The 18,557-nt window shown below is 47.7% G+C and overlaps 3 protein-coding genes across 20 annotated transcripts in view; 1 reads left to right on the top strand and 2 right to left on the bottom strand.

The window, feature by feature from the left end:
• TTLL5 (tubulin tyrosine ligase like 5) overlaps window positions 1–1,599 on the bottom strand; it is a 126,960-nt gene extending 125,361 nt beyond the window's left edge. For 5 of the 17 annotated variants that reach the window (XR_005257284.1, XR_005257285.1, XR_005257283.1 and 2 more), the window contains exons 1-2: window positions 1,386–1,598; window positions 748–877 (exon numbers count right to left, since the gene is read on the bottom strand). Coding sequence is in view for 12 of the 17 variants with exons in the window: in XM_038139865.1 (XP_037995793.1) it covers window positions 748–827 (80 nt within the window). In the remaining 5 variants the exon portion in view is untranslated. The other 12 variants (XM_038139868.1, XM_038139870.1, XM_038139869.1 and 9 more) reach the window with 5 other exon arrangements.
• Window positions 1,600–1,694: 95 nt separating this feature from the next.
• On the top strand, window positions 1,695–4,232 carry ERG28 (ergosterol biosynthesis 28 homolog). The gene is made up of 4 exons (XM_038139882.1): window positions 1,695–1,909; window positions 2,100–2,190; window positions 3,427–3,545; window positions 3,700–4,232. Exons 1-4 carry the CDS (start codon window positions 1,777–1,779, stop codon window positions 3,777–3,779), a joined length of 423 nt encoding a protein of 140 aa, XP_037995810.1. The 5' UTR covers window positions 1,695–1,776; the 3' UTR covers window positions 3,780–4,232.
• Window positions 4,233–4,853: 621 nt separating this feature from the next.
• Window positions 4,854–18,557, bottom strand: part of FLVCR2 (FLVCR heme transporter 2) — a 35,347-nt gene continuing 21,643 nt past the window's right edge. The window contains exons 6-11 of one of the 2 annotated variants that reach the window (XM_038139863.1): window positions 14,271–14,381; window positions 13,768–13,873; window positions 13,217–13,328; window positions 12,200–12,255; window positions 10,519–10,618; window positions 4,854–6,317 (exon numbers count right to left, since the gene is read on the bottom strand). In XM_038139863.1, coding sequence (XP_037995791.1) covers window positions 10,529–10,618; window positions 12,200–12,255; window positions 13,217–13,328; window positions 13,768–13,873; window positions 14,271–14,381 — 475 coding nt within the window. In that variant the 3' untranslated portion in view covers window positions 4,854–6,317; window positions 10,519–10,528. The remainder of the gene's footprint in view (window positions 6,318–10,518; window positions 10,619–12,199; window positions 12,256–13,216; window positions 13,329–13,767; window positions 13,874–14,270; window positions 14,382–18,557) is intronic. The other variant, XM_038139864.1, reaches the window with a different exon arrangement.

Raw genomic sequence — 18,557 nt, 5'->3', positions numbered from 1 at the left:
TCTAGCAAACCCAAGCCAACTACCTGCTATGAAGCAACATTCCTCTAAATTTCTCAAATCACTGTAGTCTGCAGCTGAGCACTCGGTCACAATGTGCATCCAAAAAAACCCTAACAGGGCACAGTGAAGTAGGTCCAGGTGAAGCAAAAGTGATTCTGCTATGGGAAAGAATAAGGAAGCAATTCCTTCACAAGCAAAGCTAAAAGAAGTTACTAAACAGAGATGGAACAAACATTATGACTTGTTACTAGTAAGAAATATGAAGCCTAGTAGACAAGTTATCACAAGACAGTTTTATAAAAAGGGCATAAAGCAAAATATATCAATATACTGTACAGCAGATTTCTAATCTCTGCAGCAGTAAAAAACAAACAAAAAAAAGCAAACAAAAATTACACAAACCTCTGCCCCCAGAAAACCAGACGTGCCAAAAAAAAAAAAAACAAACAAAAAAGGGACATTCTGGTATCATCAAAACATTCCCGTTTTAGGAACATGACAGAAAGAAATCCATGAAAATATCGACTTCAGAGCAGCCCAACAAAAGCTGCACATCCAACCCTGATGAATGCGGGGGTCTTTTAGTTTGCAGATGTAGATAGCCTGCCCATAGGCTTAAGGCCCAAACAGATCATCTTCCACATCATAGGTAGGAAGGTAAGGAATATATCTGTCTTTTCAAACTACTACAGATCCACCAGAAAGCACAGGGACATAGAAACAGTTCAGAGATTTTTTCCTACTTACTCCAGGGCACCTACAGCATCCTCTTCCTCCTCTGAGGATGAGCCAGTTTCCTCCAGATCTTTAGCCATCCCAACTGGCATTTCCTTTGGGAGTTTTCATACAGCCCAGTCCTAGTTGCAAGAGCAGTTACCTGCAATAAGGATTAAAAGCAGGAATGAACAGCTGAGCAGGACAGCGAGAGTTATCAGGTAACCACCACCTCATGCCTGTACGTACTTCTCACAATACTATCAACAAGTCTGTTAAATATCTGTGATCTCTTAAGCACCACCTCCGAGCCACGAGAGTGCAGAAAGCAGCATCACCTCCCAGTAGGTAATTCCGTACCTGCCCGTGAGAACCACTCGGGCGCTTACCGGTAACGCGCGTCCCTGCCCCGCCCTGCCTCGCCTCGGGCCGCAGAGCCACGCCAGGCCGGCCCAGCCCAACGGGAAACGCCCGCCAAGACCGCCCCGCCGCCCGGGGACAGCCGGACACCGTAACGCCTCCACCGGCGCAGGAGCGGCCCTCCGGCCCGGAGGCACGGCTGCGGCCCGGCCTACCCCGCGCCAGGGCAAGCACGACGACCTCCGGCGGCCCCAGAAGAAGCAAGAGCGGCGCGGAGCGCCCAAGGCAGCGGGTCCCCGTGCTAGACGTACCTGCCCCCGCAGGGCCGGGCCGCGCCGGGCCGGGCGCACCAGGCAGCCCGGGCCCCTCCCGCCGCTTCCCCGTTACTACAACAACCGACGGGCAGCGGCCCCGCCCCGCCGCGCAGCCGCCCCCGCCGCCTCACTGCGCAGGCGCGCTCCGCTCCGCCCCTACCGGCGCTCCCACCTACTCCCGCGAGGTGGGCGGGGACGAGGCGGGCACGCCTCCCGCGGGGCCAAGGATCCGATTGGCGGGAGGCGGCGTTGCGTGCCGTGGCGCGCGCATGGAGCGGCGCGCAGCGGCCAATGGGAGCGCTGGGCGGTGGCGCGGGCCGGAGCGCCGCCGGTAAGGGGCGGGGACGCGGCCTGGGCTCGGCGGGCGCGCTTCGAGCCGGCCGGGAGGATGAGCCGGTTCCTGAACGTGCTGCGCAGCTGGCTGGTGATGGTGTCGGTCATCGCCGCCGGCAACACCCTGCAGAGCTTCCGCGATCACGGCTTCCTCTCAGAGAAGCTGTACACCGCCAGCCCCGGCCTCGGTAAGGGCCGCGCCGGCCGCCCTGGCGCCTGGAGGTCGCCTTCCAGCCGGGGGCCTTGGACTGTCCTCGGGGTCCCACCTCTGGGGCCCGGGAGCTGCCTGCTGCCCCGGCGTGCACCTCCACGGCGGGACGGGGGGGTGGCAGGCAGTGCCGTGCGTGGTCTCCATGTGCTCCCTCCTTCTTTACGCAGTGAATGGGCTCCAGGCTCGGACCTTCGGCGTCTGGACCCTGTTGTCATCAGTGATCCGCTGCCTCTGCGCAATCGACATCCGTAACAGGACGTATGTAAAGCAGCACCCGAGAAATCCATTGGTTTGCTTGCTAGACACAGCCTGAGCTTAGGGGGCGGCACAGAGGTGGGGAATCACAAACTGTTCCTGAACTTTCGATAGTGTTGACAGCATTCCCTTGAAGAAGCTTAAATAGCAGTGTGGGATTTGTGCGGTAGCTGCTGCCCCCTTCTTCCTCTGTGGGGACAGGCTGCGCGTTTGAGTTCTGTTCTTAGCTCAGTCAGAAACGGGTAGATCTGAGAACCTCTTACTGTCACCAATTTCTGAGCTCCAGCTTGGAAAGCTTTTTCTGAATGGTGTTGCTGCTCTGTTAATTTAGCAATTGCCAGTGCTGTGGTGTGAGTGATGCTCAATACTTGTTTTACTGTGACAGCTCAGCTAAAGACTGGGACAGTTTTAGGTGTCCCATTGCACTGGTCTTAACCGGTTGCTGTCTTTCCTACACTCTTACCTGGGGCTGACAGCAAGGCCTGAGGGGCAGCCTGATGCTGAGTGGGAGACACACCATTTCTCCCTGTGCTAACAGAAGTGTTTCTGAGATGGGTTTCCAAGCAAGCTGACTTGAGGTTTGTACTAGACAAAGCCTTTATTGGAGGTTGCTAAAGTGCTCTTGTCAGTGCTTCCCTCAGCCCTGCAGCAGAAGTCACTGTTCACCTGGCAGTATATGCTTGGATTGCCTAGGCTTACCTGAGGTAGAGAGGTGTAAGGACTAAGTGATATGTTTTTAGGGAGTGGTGGCAATGCCAGTTATCAAGAATCAGTTGTTTCTTTGAGGAATTTTATCTTGCGTCTCTTGAGCGTGCTTCCTTTTCAACAGCCGTGGCCCATAGAGGGTAGCAGAGCACAGGTGGGAAGACATTGGGTGATGCAGCCTGAAATCAGCCAAGTCCTGTCACCCTAGTTCTTCGCTCATCCAGTTCTCACCTTCTTTTTGTGTGTGTACATACGTCTCATTTCACTGGTGCCCTACTCATTCTCTCCCCTCTTCACCTTCCTTCAGGCCAGATAATGCCTGTGACTTTCAATGCACCATTGAACATGCTGCCCCATTCTCCTCTCAGCTGTTGTCCAGGAAGATTTTGCACCTCACTAGGCAAGGGACAAAGTCCCCTCTGTGCTGCCAGTGAGAGCAGATGGGGCAGCATGCAGGTTTGCCTTTTCTTCCACTCAGCCATATTCATGCCCATAGTATGATGTGATAACCTGCTTTTTTCTGCTCTCCAACAGCCTCTATCACATCACGCTCTTCACCTTCTTTTTGGCCCTTGCTCACTTCCTCTCTGAGGTCTTCGTATACCACACTGCAGCCTTGACAATTGGAGTTATGGCACCCCTCATGGTAGCAAGTAAGTAGAGCTCTGCATCCTCCCCCTGCATACTCTCCTTGGAGCTGTGACAGCCCGGAAAAACTCCCCGTGCAGCCATGGGCTGAGGGGATGGCAGGAGGGGATGCCTCATCTCTTGTCCAGCGTTTTCTACACAATTCATCCTCTATCACAGGTTTCTCTATTTTGGGGATGTTGATTGGACTGCAGTACCTGGAGGTAGAAGCACTATCACAAAACAAGAAGAAAAACTGAAGTTGAGGGCTTTTTGTGGGTCAGTGTCATCTTCTACCTTCACTGCCAGACTTCCACAAAAGCTCAGCTGAACTTCTCCAGGACACCAGTCCCGCTGGTGGGTCGATGTTGAACTCTTGTCAATCACTGTCATTACCAAGTTGTTTTTGTCTTGTCCAGGCAACATTTCAACTGACTGATGTCAAAGACAAAGTCCCAGAGGAGTTTGTGTCATAGCTTATAGGAGGCAGTTGGTGTCTGACTCCCTGGGTAGCAGGCAAAGCCTCCGGCATGCCCAGAGCACTAAGGACTTCTCTCCCCATTGTACCTGTGGGGACAAGGTGCAGAACTATCCAGGATGTGCTGAACACTTTGGACCAGAAAGGAAGAATGGGTGCTACCCCTGGCATTGCTGTGTAACTTGCATGTGTGTGTTCCCCAGGGGCCATTTCTAATAAATGACAAAAAAACGCAGTGGGCTATGTTTGTCTTTCTGCTACACAGCAGTGGGTAGAAGAACAGAGCCAACAGCACCTTCCACTGTATGTTGCAGAATACATCATCTCTCTTTACAATAAACATACCTTTCCCTGAGTCCTTGCCACAGAGTTCCAGGTCTGACTGCTCACCTAACACACATGAAGAGGGTTGTTGATGCTCTCTTTCTGCAGCATGCTGGTGACAGCAAACTCGAACTATGAATCTGTGAGCAAGGACTGAGCTTCCTGTGTAGTAAGTTACAACTACAGAAGATGAAGAAAACAGGAACAGGTTCCTCAGACCTAGAGAAAATAATGCCCAAAACAGTGGGCAGCACAAAAGGCAGAAAAAAACCAGCAGGAACTCCTGGCTGGGAAGATAATTCATGTGCAGAAGAAAGAGGAAATAAAGGGAGGAAAAGAACACAACAGTAGCACTGGGGAGAAAGATGATTCTTCCATTCTACAGAACATTGAATGAGCCACAATGTAGACTGTTCCCAGTCATTTTATATGAGTATGTCAGGTATCATTGTACACTTCAAATGTTTATATTTTACATTAAAATTTCTATTGAAAATCATTCTAAACCCCCATCCTCAATCCCAAACATCCTCAATCCCAATTCCCAATCCAAAGATAGGACTTCAATCATAGAATATGCTGAATTGGAAGGAATTTATCAGGATCACAGTCCAACTCCTGGCTCTGCGCAGGACCCGTAAGAACCACACCATGTGCCTGAGAGTTGTCTAAGCACTTACTGAACTCAGGCTGTATCAATATGTAGTGTATCAAAAAATGTTAAAATTTCACCAAAAAAAAAAGTTTTGTCAAAAATAGTTTGTCAGAGAGGAATATTTTTATCCATTCCACCTCAGTACAGCTTTTGTCCTTGGCCTCAAATAATACATAAGTAACAGCATGATTTAAGGCATATTGGGACACTTGATGTCTCCAGCAGGGGTGGGATGCTGGAAAGGATGGGGAAGTGATAAAAGGATCTACAGTTGTGTTTAGAACATAAAAAGCATACAGATGGGCAGTGTCTATAAGACACAAATGCTGGTAAGTAGGCACCTTTTCCTGTTCTCTATTATGTAGTGGGAAGCTTCCACACTGGAACAAAGCTGGATTCCCATCATACCCCTCTCTGTGGTTGTGAAGAGCAACACAGCCTTGGCTGGTTTTCTCAATATAACACTTCACAAAAGTGTGTACATAATGTTGAAACATGCAAAAGGCACTTTATTGGTAAGGATGGAGACACGGTCCTCAGCCCAGGGAAACAGTGGTTTGACTCACTTTTGCTGCTAATGTAGTGATGAGCTAGATTTAGGCTGCAGAACTAGTCCTCACCTCGAGCTAGAAGGAGGCATATTGGTATCTCTTAATTACTCCTAATATGTAGGAACATCAGGGCAACCCCAGTGAATTCTGAGTAGAAGTTTATCCAGATTAAAGTGCTTCATCTGGGAAAGCCAAATAATAAAATAAGAGCTGGCAGCAGCTGGTGCACTGCTTTGCACTTGCTGATAATGTACTGAGGCCTCTACTACTACCTGTGCAACACAGAGCACCATGGGAACCAAGGCAGAGCAACCCCTTTTCCCTAGAGCCAGCACTTCCAGGGCTGCTCACAGAGTTAAGTGTGGTCCAGCTTCTGCCTTTCACCTCACAGCCACATGCAAGGTGCCACCATCATGCTCAGGGTTAGCCTGGTACTGTGGCTTTTCTCTCAGCACATATGCTTTTTCCAAGCATACATGGTGGGACTGGGGGGGACACAGCAGATTTTCCCAACTTTTCCTCCCGAACACCAAAAACAGCATGATGCAAGGATAAAACTGACGAAAGCAACCCCCCTCTTGTTTTGCTCTTTCACACTCTCCACAAGCAGTTCACAGGGCTCCTGTCCTGAGGCTGCTCCCCTCCCATGGCATGCATGTGACAGGAGGATGGTGCAGGTAGAAAAGATGGGAATGAGGAGGGCTGTATCTCCCAGCTTTGCCACCCCTTCATTTCACAGCCGTGATTCCTCAAGGACTATGGGATTAGTGTAGGCTTCTGGCAACACTTTCTGCAAGTCAGAGAAAAACAATATGGTTAGGATCCTAGCTGGCAAGACCCAGGCTTCAGAGACATCAGCTGGCCAGAGCCTGGGTAGTTCATAGCTCCCTACTACTGCAGAACTCCCCAAAGAAGAATCACCATCCTCAGAGAGTCCTGCTGGTTCCCTTTTCCTTCTTTTGCCACTTTGCCCAGGCAAGGGGCACTGGGGCAGAGCAATGTCCAACTGTTTAAGCTCCTTCTCTAGTCCTCAGACCACTACTAATTCACTGTGGGGCTAATAACACCAGAGGTATCAGACCCACAGCTAGCTCACCAACAACATTTCACTGTGACACAAGCTCAGCTTCACAGCATGAAGTTGCAGGGCCAGTTGCCTGTGCAAAGGAAGGTGCTGGGAACTCCTTCATGCCATGAAGCAGTACAGTGTCTGTGCAAACACCAGAGAGAACTTGCTTTTTTTACATCCTCAGGAGGCTCAGCACAACCACTAGTTCCCCTATGTCCTTACTCCAGCGTGTTTGAGGGCTCTTCAACTCCCAGACACATTGCCTATCTTGCTCATCTTCCAAGTCTCTTCATCCCTACCCCCACTGCCCATTGAACTGCTGGCTCTATCCTGCTTCTGCCCTTTCCCCAGCTTGGATTTATGGCTGAGATAGTTCACTACTCATATCCTTAAAGAGATGTAAGAAACAAGAGGCAAACATACAAAAGTTTTTTTCTCCATAAATCCTGTAGAAGAACTAGCCTAATTTCTTGGAACCTTAAGATGGAGGGAGCTTTTCCCAGAGGAAAAGCCAGGAAAATGGAGACTGCTGCCCAACTACCACCCTATCCTCAGCTTCAAGGAACAGCCAAACTGTTCTAATTCCAGTTCAGCTTTCCTGGGTGGAGTTTGACAAGCTCAGCTTCTGAGCCTTTCTGGGGTGTGTTAGGATTAAACTTGAGACTTTTTCTTCCCCTAGTGGATTTTGGAAAGCATACTTCTCAAGTTCTAATTCTGCTTACAGTGAGACAGCCCAGCTGTCACCAATTCAGAAGAGAGCACACAGACTTGTGAGGGTTAATGTGGAGTCTCCTGCAGCCTGGGCTCTGAGTTTACTCACTGTAAGGCATGACTGACATCCGAGGCAGAAATCAGAGGTGCACAGGAATGAGGTTCACATCCCCAGTGCAGTTCAAGAGAAATCTAGGCAGCATGGAAGGAAGAGATATGAAACAGTCTCATTTTGAGTAGGCTCTTACACAATCTGTAGGTGAAAAGGTTTTACAGGAGTCAGCAGCAATATCCCAAAGCAGAGGAGTGAGATAAGGAAAGCTTCAAAGACATGTCTGAAAGCCCAGAAGTGCAAAGAGGGAACTTCAACAAGCAGGAAGGGTAGGGGGTGCATGAAGTAGTACCCGAGGTAGGAATAAGGGCGAATCTGCATTTAGACTTCAGAAACTCTACCAGAATGCACTCAAGCAACTCAGAACAGGCTCCCCAAGCACCTCTGGGTCTCAGCACCAGTCATCTGCTGTGGAGCTGTGGGAGCAGAGATTTAGATCAGACAGTCTGCAGGGCTCCACCACCTTGGGGAAAGGAAGGCTGCTCTCACACCTGTGAGTCACAGTACTGGAAAAGGGCATACAGATGGCCTGCCTATGGCTTTGGGACAGGAGAAGGCTGCTTGTCACACAGTAAACAGAAATGGAGTAGGGAAGTTTAGGAAGCAGAGAATGGGTACACATTGTTTGTGCCTACTAAACAAAATTCCAGCATTATTTTATTAGCAGTATTTCACTAGAGGCTAAGCATGGTGCAGCTTCCAACTGAATCCAGTAAGCTGCTGAGGGTGGACACTTGTCCTAAACAAACTATTTAAGATCAGCAAAGATGCTTTTTCTTAATGCAAAGAAACAATACAAAAATGTTTGCATGGATGCTGCAAATCACAAGCAAATGAGCACAAGCAGTGCACAGCCTATTCATGAGTATAATGTGTGTGCTGACTCAACTGACACTACTATGAAATCTTAAGGCACAACACTGGAATGGCTTCAGATGCATTTACAACAAAGGCAGCACACAAAGAGCCTCATTATCACGTAAACCAGGCATTTGATCCAAGTGTCCTGAGATACAGAAAGCTAACCCAGCTGGAGCTCTGGGAACTGAGGCAGACAAAAGCAAGGAGGATTGTTGGGACCACATTGCAGCTTAATTAATAGAGGACAAGGTTGCCATTAGGCTAATTTAATCTACTAACTGGAACATTTGTTTAATTATAACCATAGCAGATGAGGGCACCAATAGAAGACAAACTGCTGCACAGCCAATGGTACAGTGCTTCAATGGAAAGTGAGATCTGCACAACTCCACAGCTCTGCATGCTCTGGAAGCTCACAACTGACTCTGAGTCTTTTCCTTGCAACCACCACAGAATTGTTTAAACTGGAGAAAACCCTTAAGATCACAAAGTCCAACTATAAACCCAAGACTGCCAAGTCCATCACTAAACCTTGTCTCTAAAAACCACATTGACATGTCCTATAAATACCTCCAGGGATGGTGACTCTAACATTTCCCTAAGCAGCCTGTTCCAATGCTTGACAACCTTTTCAGTGAAGAAATTTTCCTAATACCCAATGTAAATCTCCCATGGTGCAACTTGAGGTTGTTTCCTCTTGACCTGTTGCAGACTGACCCCAGCTCACTATGACCTCCTTTCAGGTTGTTGTAGAAAGTAAAAAGGTCTCCCTTGAGCCTCCTTTTCTCCAGGCTAAACAACCCCAGCTCCTTCAGGTGCTCCTCATAGGACTTGTGCTCCAGGCCCTTCACCAGCTCCATTGCCCTTCTCTGGATATTCCCCAGCCCTTCAATGTCCTTCTTGTAGTGAGGGGCCCAAAACTGGACACAGGACTTGAGGTGCAGCCTCACCAAGTACAGGTGGACAAACCTTCCCCTAATCCTGCTGGCCACATATTTCTGACATAAGCCAGGATGCCACTGGCCCTCTTGGCTACCTGGGCACACGCTGGCTCATGTTCAGTGGCTGCTGACCAGCACCCCCAGGTCTTCTTCCAATGGGCAACTTTCCAGCTGCTCTTCTCCAAGCCTGTAGCACTACCTGAGGTTGCTGTGACCTAACCGCAGGACTCAGCATTCACCTTGTTGAACATCATAAAATGATCCCAACCCATGGATCCAGCCTAAACAGGTCCCTCTGCAGAGCCTTCCAACCCTCCAACAATACTCCTGCCCAACTTGGTGTTTGGCCTGCAAACTGACTAAGGGTGGACTCGATCCCCTCATGCAGGTCATCAACAAAGGCACTAAACAGGACTGTCCCCTATACTGAGCCTTGGGGCACAGCACTGGTGACCAGATGCCAGCTGGACATTACTCCATTTACCAACACTCTTTCCCTGCCCATGGGACTCTTCCTCATACTTCCATCAAAGTGTAGCAGCTTCATGGTCCCTGTAGAACATGCCCTAATCTTAGCAGGGTTAAGGCTGGTTTTCCCAGTCAACTGACTCTGCTATTGCCTGTTAGTCCTGTTTGCTGTGGCACCATATGATACACACAGTCTATCACACCTTGAAAAGCAAAGGGTAGCATGGATAACTGTCAGTGTGATACAGAGGACAGAGAGTAGTAAAGCATACCACCCCAAGCAACAGCTGAGAAAATGCAAAGTACCACTGAGATTCACAAGAAGCACAGAGCTTTACAATTTTCAGGCATTCTTATACCACAAGGCACCAACCCAATGACTCTGTTCTTACTACATGCTTTTAAATTTCCTTCTTGAAGTTGGCCATGCACCCTGGCTGTGATCAAAACCAATTATTTAAAGAGTTCCTGGTACCACCTCCAGCCAAGAATCCGGACTGTAAAAATAATGACAAAGAAGTGGCTCCAAATGTCTGCACCTCCTCTCCCTAACAAATGACTGACAGTTCAGTTCTTAATCTGCTCCAGCACCAGGCTTTGCTTTGCTGCACCTAGCTGAAACCCTACATCTCTGTCTGACATGAATCTGGGAGGATCTCCACTCTGTTCTTGGAGGCTTTCTTGTCTTTCCTCTCAGCTGAGTACCTGAGAAGACCAGAAAGACTCTTGATACTCTACAGCCATTGCAGCCACCCCAGAAATGCCATTGGCTTCATGCCTGTGCCACCCTGAGAGCGTTCAGAGAAGTAGATTAGTGCAATTCTCCTACCTTGGTGTGTTTAAGCTAGTGAGCAGGAGTGGCAATTGGTGGGGTTAGATTTACAAGCTACAGTCCCATAATCCATGATCAGATTGCTGCCTTGGAGTCTCTGTAATGACAGTCACAAGTCAGAAAATATGAAGGCAAGTAGGAAAAGAAATTAAAGCGGAGCAAAATAAGAAAGGGAAACAGACAATGGAAGAAACCAGTAAAATCACCCAAGCATGTGTAAGGCAGCTGTGCCACACAGAAAAGCCCCAGTACCTTACTTTGTCAGAGCTCTCCACAAAGGCAGCACACAATGCCCAAGCCCAGCTGGCTGATCCCCTGGCTGAGGCTTCCATCTTAATGCAGAATACCAGATTCAGCCTACCATCAGTCAGTTGAGCACCTGCAGTTGGTTGTTAAGTTTGAGAATACTCAGGTGAGCTCAGCCATGTGTAGGACACATTTGGGGGTGTGGTGGGGTGTCCAACATAACTTCCTGCGAGCATGTCTCCTCAGGGGGAAGGAGCTGCCAGTGAAATTTTTGACTGAGACCTCTTATCTCACACACATCCCTCTGGTTCTTACTATTGTCAGTTCTGGAGACTTTTAGAATTATAAAAATGACTTTGCACCACCCTTGCTCTGGTCACAATGCTCTTCCCCATGCAGCAGCAAGCTCTTAAAATAATACACAGACTGAAAAGGATTTATACTAAAAAGGGCTTAGGCAAAAATGTACAATTCATCTGATGAGAGAAATTTCTGACAAAGGGAAAGGATCTACTACTAGAAGGCATCACCTTCACTGCCAAAGAACCTCAAGCCCTTTCCTGGGCCTTCCACATCCGTGTTATGAATTCAGCTCGCAGTGCCACCAGCATTGGAGAAGGGCAGCACTGTCTTCTGAAGAGAGCTGACTCAAGACAGCAGAGAACTGAGATTTTCACACTTTGCTAGTCATGGTTACTGATGGGCACCTGAACATTGAGTGGGTATCTCTGCTAACATCCTAGAAGAGGAGCCCAGAGTAATATGGAAAATAGCCTCAAGCAACCAGACCCCTCCCTTTCCCTGCAGGGAGAGCTTCTGACTGTATCCACTGCAATTAGTTCACCCATGTGCAAACAACTGCATTTACTGTGGCACAGGTTGTGATGCCACAGGGACATCACACCTCAAGCTCTGGTGTGCAAGTATGAACCAGTAGCCTTGCCAGCAGCACTATGCCAAGTGTGAGCAGCCAGGTTGCTCATGCCCTCACCTAGGCTTTGGCACCTTAGCTTCCTCCAGTCACATACGCTGAACCTTACTTGGCAGCTGGGGGCAAGGAGTAAGAGGAATAACCTGCCAGCCTAGGGGCCTAGAATAATAGTTACTCAGCTCTGCAAAAGAGCAAAGCACTGAAGGCCTCCACACATTGTCAAGGGAGAAAAGCAAGCACAGCACCGCCCTACATCTGGCCCTAGCTGGTATGAAGATGTGTGAAACCCTGCAGAACTCCAGAGCCTAGAGATTCTGCATGACATTAACACTGAGCAAACAGAGGCCCTAGCAGCTGGCAGAGCTGGGATTACATCCAGTTTGAAAATGCCAACAAAGAGCTTCGCCACAAGCCACCCCTTTTCCTAGAAAGGAGAGAGGTTGGGTGTTGTCCTGAGCCAATAGCAGGGGCACAGCAGGGATTGAAGGGGGGTTTACTCACTGTCTGTTCATTTTCCAAATTGGCCTGTTGTCTTCGGAGATCAGCCTTAATGAATGCTGGAACACAGGAAGGAAGAGAGATGTGAAGGCAGTCAAGTCACCTTGCAGGGCCCAAGTCAATTTCCCCAGGACTCAAAGGAACAGCAGAAGCCCCAGAAGAGACAGAAACACATTACAATGAGCAAGAGAAACCACTCTCCTGGACAAGGCTGAGAACACTTCTGAAACACGCAGGATAGAGATTCTTTAGAAGGTGCAACTTTGAGACCCCAGCCAGAGCCAGGGAAAAAAGCCTTGGCTCTTCTTGGTAATGAGACCAGATGCTTAAAGAGGAACAGCATTGCTATGGGACTGCTGTGTGGGTTCTGCCCTTTCCTGCAGGCACTGTGAAGCATGAACAGACAGCTCTTCAACTAATTAAGCTGAAAAGAGGGTACATTATTACAGTGCTGGACACATGCGGAATCATTTCCAAAGGCATGTGCAAAAAAGTCACAAGTTCCTGATCTCAATTTATCTAAAAAGATTTTACATACTCAAATGGTTTCCAGGATGGTTTCTACAATGTTTATTACACAAACATCAGCTCTTGCCTGGAATTACAATTAGCTGAATATCCATTACAGCTGCACAAATGTCCTCTCCAATTGGGTCAGTGGGCTTCTGGGGAGGAAGTAAGATGTCTTCCTCATGGTAAACTCTTAATCCGTGTCCAGTTGGCAGGGCTCCTTGACTTGCTGGTCACAGTCCAAACCTCCTCTCATTCTTAGAACCCAGTGGTATTTATGGCTCCAGCACTCTTGCAAGACTTCATATATCACCTGTCATTGCCAACCTTGTTTCAGTTATCCCCACCTGGTATCAATTAGTTTCCTTGTTAAGCTCTAATCACAGCATATGATCTTTGCTAACTCATTTCTAACTTAACCCCTTGACTCAACTGCACACAAAAACCTTCAATGAATGTGCCAAGCCCAAGGCAAAGTCAGAGCAGAAGAACACTGAAAATTTTAATTACCTGTCATAACGGTCCCCAGGAACAGGACAGAACAAAGCAAGAGGTTTCCTGCCTTTGTCCCAAAGCGATCCATGATTTGCCCTTGGCTAATGGTCAAGGCAATACCAAAAATCTACAGACAAACAAAGGTAATGTCAAGCTGTACTGCTATTATAAAGCAGCCCAAACTCTTTCCAGTCTTTACCAAAGTATCAGAGCATACAGGCCAGTCAAACAATTGGCCTAGTCAGGCTAAAGTTTGATTATAAATATATCCAGGGGCATATCTCTGATGGGTGGAATCTCACCTCTCACCAGAGACAAACCACGACTGTTAAGAGCTATGTTGGAAAAGGCAAGGATGACTGGTACCCTGAAGTATTTTCTTAAACAGAATGAGTTCCACTACAGAAATGCCATGAGGAACATCATTCAAAAAGCCAGGTCCAGGGGTGCTTAGATGTGCACTACATTACACCAATAATGGACAAGAAATAGGACTCAAGGCTTGGAACTACAATTTGATCTCTTTGCCTAAAAAGAGGCAAGCAAAGGGAAAACAGCACACCTACCTGTGCTGAGACATTAAGGAGCCCTGATGATGTTCCTTCTGATTCTGGGTATGTCAACTCTGCCGCAAACTCAAAGCCCAGGGGAAGGTATCCTGTCATGAAGAACCTGTAATGAAGTACACAGAAAGGAAGACTCAGCAACTGCCAGAAGGAAGGCTGAAGAGGTACAGTATGGACCATAACTCTAAGCAGCACCACCCCCAGCACAGTCAAACAGCCATGCCAGCCCACATGCTTTTCACTCTTGTCCACTGATCATCTGTGGGGCTGTGGGTACCACTTGCTTTCCCAAAGCTTCCACTTACCTGGAACAATTAAGCTGAGCAGGGACACAATAATGTCCCTGACTCTAATGAAACACATACAAGTGAGAAATGGGAAGGGCAGATAGGAGCCATTCAAATACTATGGCTCTTCCCAGTCCCTCCCACAGCAGGAGTTCTGCCTCCCTGCTTATCCCCTCCCACCACACGCCAAGGAAAGGAACCTGCACATGAACTTACCCCAACAACCCAGCAGTCACAAAGACCACCCAGAGGTGGCCCAGGCTCAGAGTGAAGGTATAGACTATCATTCCCACCAGAGACATGATATAGACAACTAGCGTTGTTTGCCTGCAAGAAAAAGCAAGCAGGGTTTTATTTAATCCAATACTCCTTTTTGCCCACAGATCTTAGTATAGCTTGTAGCACATGGGTAAAAAAAGCATTTAAAAGTTGCACAGTCTTTTGGCACTCCTACCCAGACAGAAGAACTGGACTGACAGACAGCATGGAAAGGCCTGCACACAGAGCAGCACAGCAGAAGAAAGATTCTACCACAGGCTGACAGTTGCCTGGTCACAGATGGTACATAGCACTTGAGAGGGAGAACAAGAGCCAATTAAGGAGATCATTAATCTTTCTTGGGCATCCTCTGTACTATAGTGAATTGAATATACTTACTTATAAGCAGAAGCCAAGGAGATCAAGCACTCAAGCAGGAATGTAAAGGAAAGAGATGTCAACATTGCTAGAGTCTTATGGGGCTATATTTTTCAGTGCTGTTGCTGTCCAAAACAGCTTTCATTGCTGCTCCTTTCCATTGTTTGAACTACCTGCTGTATTTGGAGAGGTGACATGCAAGCCAGGTTGCCCTCACAACCTCACCCTCAAGCCATGTGAGCATTTAGCAGGTGCTAGTTCCACAGCCAACAGCAGCTGAGCCACAAGCTCTTGTAGGTATGATATTTTGTGAAAATCCCTTTGCTAGGATTTTCTTCTCCTGAGAAGCTGAAGGGCCTCAGCTTCAAGTGTAAACAATTTGTTATCTGCTACTGTGGAATGCAGCAGGTGCTTCCTCCATTAGTCAATGTGGGATGTTTCTACTTGGTGGCCAATCGAGGAGGCAGCAGCTCTCGGACTCTCTAGGAGTCATAGAACTTTGTTATTAATTCCTTTCTATTCCTGTCTCGCCTTCTGATGAATCTCTCTCTATTCTTTGTAGTATAGTTATAATGTGGTCTTTTTAATGTAATATATATCATAATATAATAAACCAGCCTTCTGAAATGGAGTCAAGATCTCTCCTTCCCTTCACCAAGTCCTAACTGCCCTGAAGACCCACGGCAATAAGCTCTTGTCTGGGTGCAGAGGAGACAAAGACACCCTGTGCTCAGGAAGTATGCCAGTCACATCCTGGGAACAGCCAAACCTGCAGCCAGGCCATGCAAGGATCATCAGTGGGCTCAGTACTGCGAGACAAAGGCAGCAGCCCAGGCCAGCTTTTACCACAACATTTAGCAATTGTCATCCTTGACTACACACCAAGAAAACCCTTCCCACGTTAAAAAAAACAAGGCTCTTTCTAGTACAAGAGGCAGCAGTAGGTCTTCCCAGTACATAGTTTTGAGGAGGAAAAGGAGGGAAAGGAGAGAAAGGTAAATTCTTTACCTGACTGAAATTCCACCAGGATTTTGAAAGCAGAACAGTTACCAGAGCTGATAAAACCTTTTGATCATTGTCTTTTAGGAAGAAGTTACATGTATTACCACAAGCTACTTGTGTACTTTCTCCCAAATTTAAGTCTTAATCCATCAAAGAATGTGTTTGATATCGGTTCCTAGAATTCCACTGAAAAAACTAAATCTCAAACTATTTTCACTTTTCCTTTTTAATGTAAATGATCACTGTCAAAAATCTGACCTAAGTAGGCAGTAAGTATTACAATGTGTAAGAAAATGTTTCCAGTACACTGAATTACTACAGATAAATCCAGGCTGTTCCAGTTAAGGTTCTGTCCTCCCTCACTGCTGCAATGACTGCAGTCAGCGGGGCTCATGCCCATATGTCAATTTTTACCCAAACTTAGACCTGAGAAGCTGATTTCAGGCTTCAACTATTGATCCATACTTACGAGGGTCACCAGGCTCATTTAATGTATTGAAAGGCTAAGCAACATGCTACGGTGAGCATGTTGTGTATTTTGCTTTGTAATTTTGTTGTGTATCAAAGGAGTAGTTAAATCCCTACCCTCCAATGCTGTATCATTTCTAGAGTATGTTCTTTCCAGTATTTTCACTGTAGGAAAAATTCAGCTGTGAAGGCAGCATAAAGGGACTGCTTACTTCTGTTATAATCCCTTGCAGAGAGCTGCTACATGGTTGGCACAGTGCCTGGAGGCTGCAGAAGAAGAGCTGAAAGACTGACTGAATAGACAAAGAGCAGTCCCAGAGAGTGAAAGAGATGCAAGTAAAAGCCTTTTTCTGCTCAATACAGGCTCCTCAGGTATGTCCCATGAGTTCTTATGCCTCCCATGCCTTGACAAGCAGCCATGGAGAAAAGAGATAATTAGAAAAGGAGCTCAAAGCTAGAATTACAGTTCTGTACTTGGGCTACATGAACCAAGTTGGAACTGGGTGCTCCTTCCATAAACAGGAGCCTCCAAACTACATAGCAGTTAGTGCTAAAACACTGTGCAGGCCTCCAACAGGTGGCTGCAGCCCTTGGTTGGAAGTTTAGTCACTGCCAGCAGGGACACTCAGCCCATGGAGAGTTTCATAATTCTTTTCTCATCACAGCCAGTCTGGGCTCAGTGCAGAGGTCTCAGGATAGTCACACAAAACCTCACTCAGTTTTCTAGGCTTATGGTTCAATTATTCCAAGGGATTTGTATTTTGTTCAGTGTCCAAGTGTTGCACTTGGCCCTTCATCTCCAGGCAAAGGTGAAGAATGAGACAGTGACCAGATGTGGTCAAGACTTTGCTTCACATGGATGCTGTGTCATTACTCAAGCTGCAAGAGAGGAGTTCAGTTCCCAGAACACGCTGTGCCCCACAGAGAGCTAGAGCAGGCAGACTCATAGCTGCAGGCAAACTCTTGAAGGTGTTTTTCACTGAAACAGCAGAACTGTGTAGAGGACAAAATGGAGGAAACTGATCCTGCCATGGGTACCTCATCTAGCAAGTTTTCCTCACTGACCTCCCTGAATCATTAGGCTGCAGAAGGACAAAATTAATCAACAGACCTATGTGAAAGAACAAGACCAAGGTTTGAGTGTTGTGGAAAACACAGACCAGGAAGCTCCCTGAAGCCATGAACTGCTGCCTCACCACAGACCCTCAGAGGATCTGAACAGAGAGCAGTGAATGCAAATCTTGCTGCAGGAAACAGCCTTAAGCACACAATCAGACTTCTCCTAAACCCGCAAGGCTTAGACTTCAGCAAAACCCTGCTTCTCCAAGCATACCACTGATGACAAGAAAAGGAGATTTAGTGCTCAGCAGTCCAAGAAAGACACAAAATTTTGAAGAGGGTTTAACTGAGATACTGGTAGACACTGGTGCATAGGGAAACAAATTCCCCTGGGGAAAGACACAGAGTCAGAGTGTTCTCAGGAAGTGGCCTTTGACACCCTGTTCACTAGAGAACAAGAATGCTCTGTGGCCCTAGGGGCACTGGGGCATGGAAAAATGCCCAGCTTTAGCTTAATAAGCCTCTTATCACAGCCATAAATCTCATGGGAGTGAGAAAAGCACAAAGGAGAAGAAGCAGATTCACAGAGCACATCAGCACTGCATTCTGGTGTTTTCAGCAACCTACTACCATGACGGCTCTACAGGGACTGACAATTTTCATTGTCTGGAACAGGGAGCACAGACTGTCTACTTAGAGGCTGATTAGTGCAGTGAGTACAGGCTGGAAGTTAGGCATCCTGCCACATTACCTTAGAAAAACTGAGGTTAACCCAACCCTGTGCTCTGGGGTGTGGAAAGGAAGCATTGCTACGAAGACACCAGTGCCAAGTCCCTGTGGCAGAGCCAGAGGGAGATCTGTGAAGGACCTGACACACTTGTCACTTAGATGAACCTAACCAGCCCTGACATTCATCTGCCCTCCCAGTCACATTCCCAAACCTTCTGAAGAGGCAGATTAAAGAGCCCACACAAGGGACTGTGAGAAAAAAGAGACCTTGGGGAGAAAAGCCAGGCAGGGCCAGCACCAGCAGGGAACAGGGCTGAAATGAAGAACACATCTCCTGCTGTTCAGTCAGCTCCAGAAGAAGCCTCAGAGTAAGGAATGGGTTTGGCCCAGCCCAGCCTTGTCTCACAAGGTCACTTGGATGAGGAAAGCAAAAGTGACACGACAAGACTCACAGGGGACTGCAGCTGCAAAAACACTAAAGTCAAGCAACATCTGAGGCAACAAATGAACAAGCTGGGAGCAGGAAGTGGAATGAGGGGCACAGGCACATAGAACAGTTTTAGCTGCTCACAGGGATGTTGCGTGCAGCTCCAACATGCTCTGCTGTAC

Source organism: Motacilla alba, chromosome 5 (assembly GCF_015832195.1).
Source record: "Motacilla alba alba isolate MOTALB_02 chromosome 5, Motacilla_alba_V1.0_pri, whole genome shotgun sequence".
NCBI classification, from domain to species: domain Eukaryota; kingdom Metazoa; phylum Chordata; class Aves; order Passeriformes; family Motacillidae; genus Motacilla; species Motacilla alba.
This window is presented reverse-complemented; position numbering and strand designations above follow the sequence as displayed.

Bases quoted from the DNA above. Each gene is read 5' to 3' on its own strand.
- ERG28 (XM_038139882.1), top strand. From the start codon at position 1,777: ATGAGCCGGTTCCTGAACGTGCTGCGCAGCTGGCTGGTGATGGTGTCG. The intron at 1,910-2,099 runs GTAAGGGCCGCG...TTCTTTACGCAG, and splicing joins CACCGCCAGCCCCGGCCTCG to TGAATGGGCTCCAGGCTCGG. The intron at 3,546-3,699 runs GTAAGTAGAGCT...CCTCTATCACAG, and splicing joins GGCACCCCTCATGGTAGCAA to GTTTCTCTATTTTGGGGATG.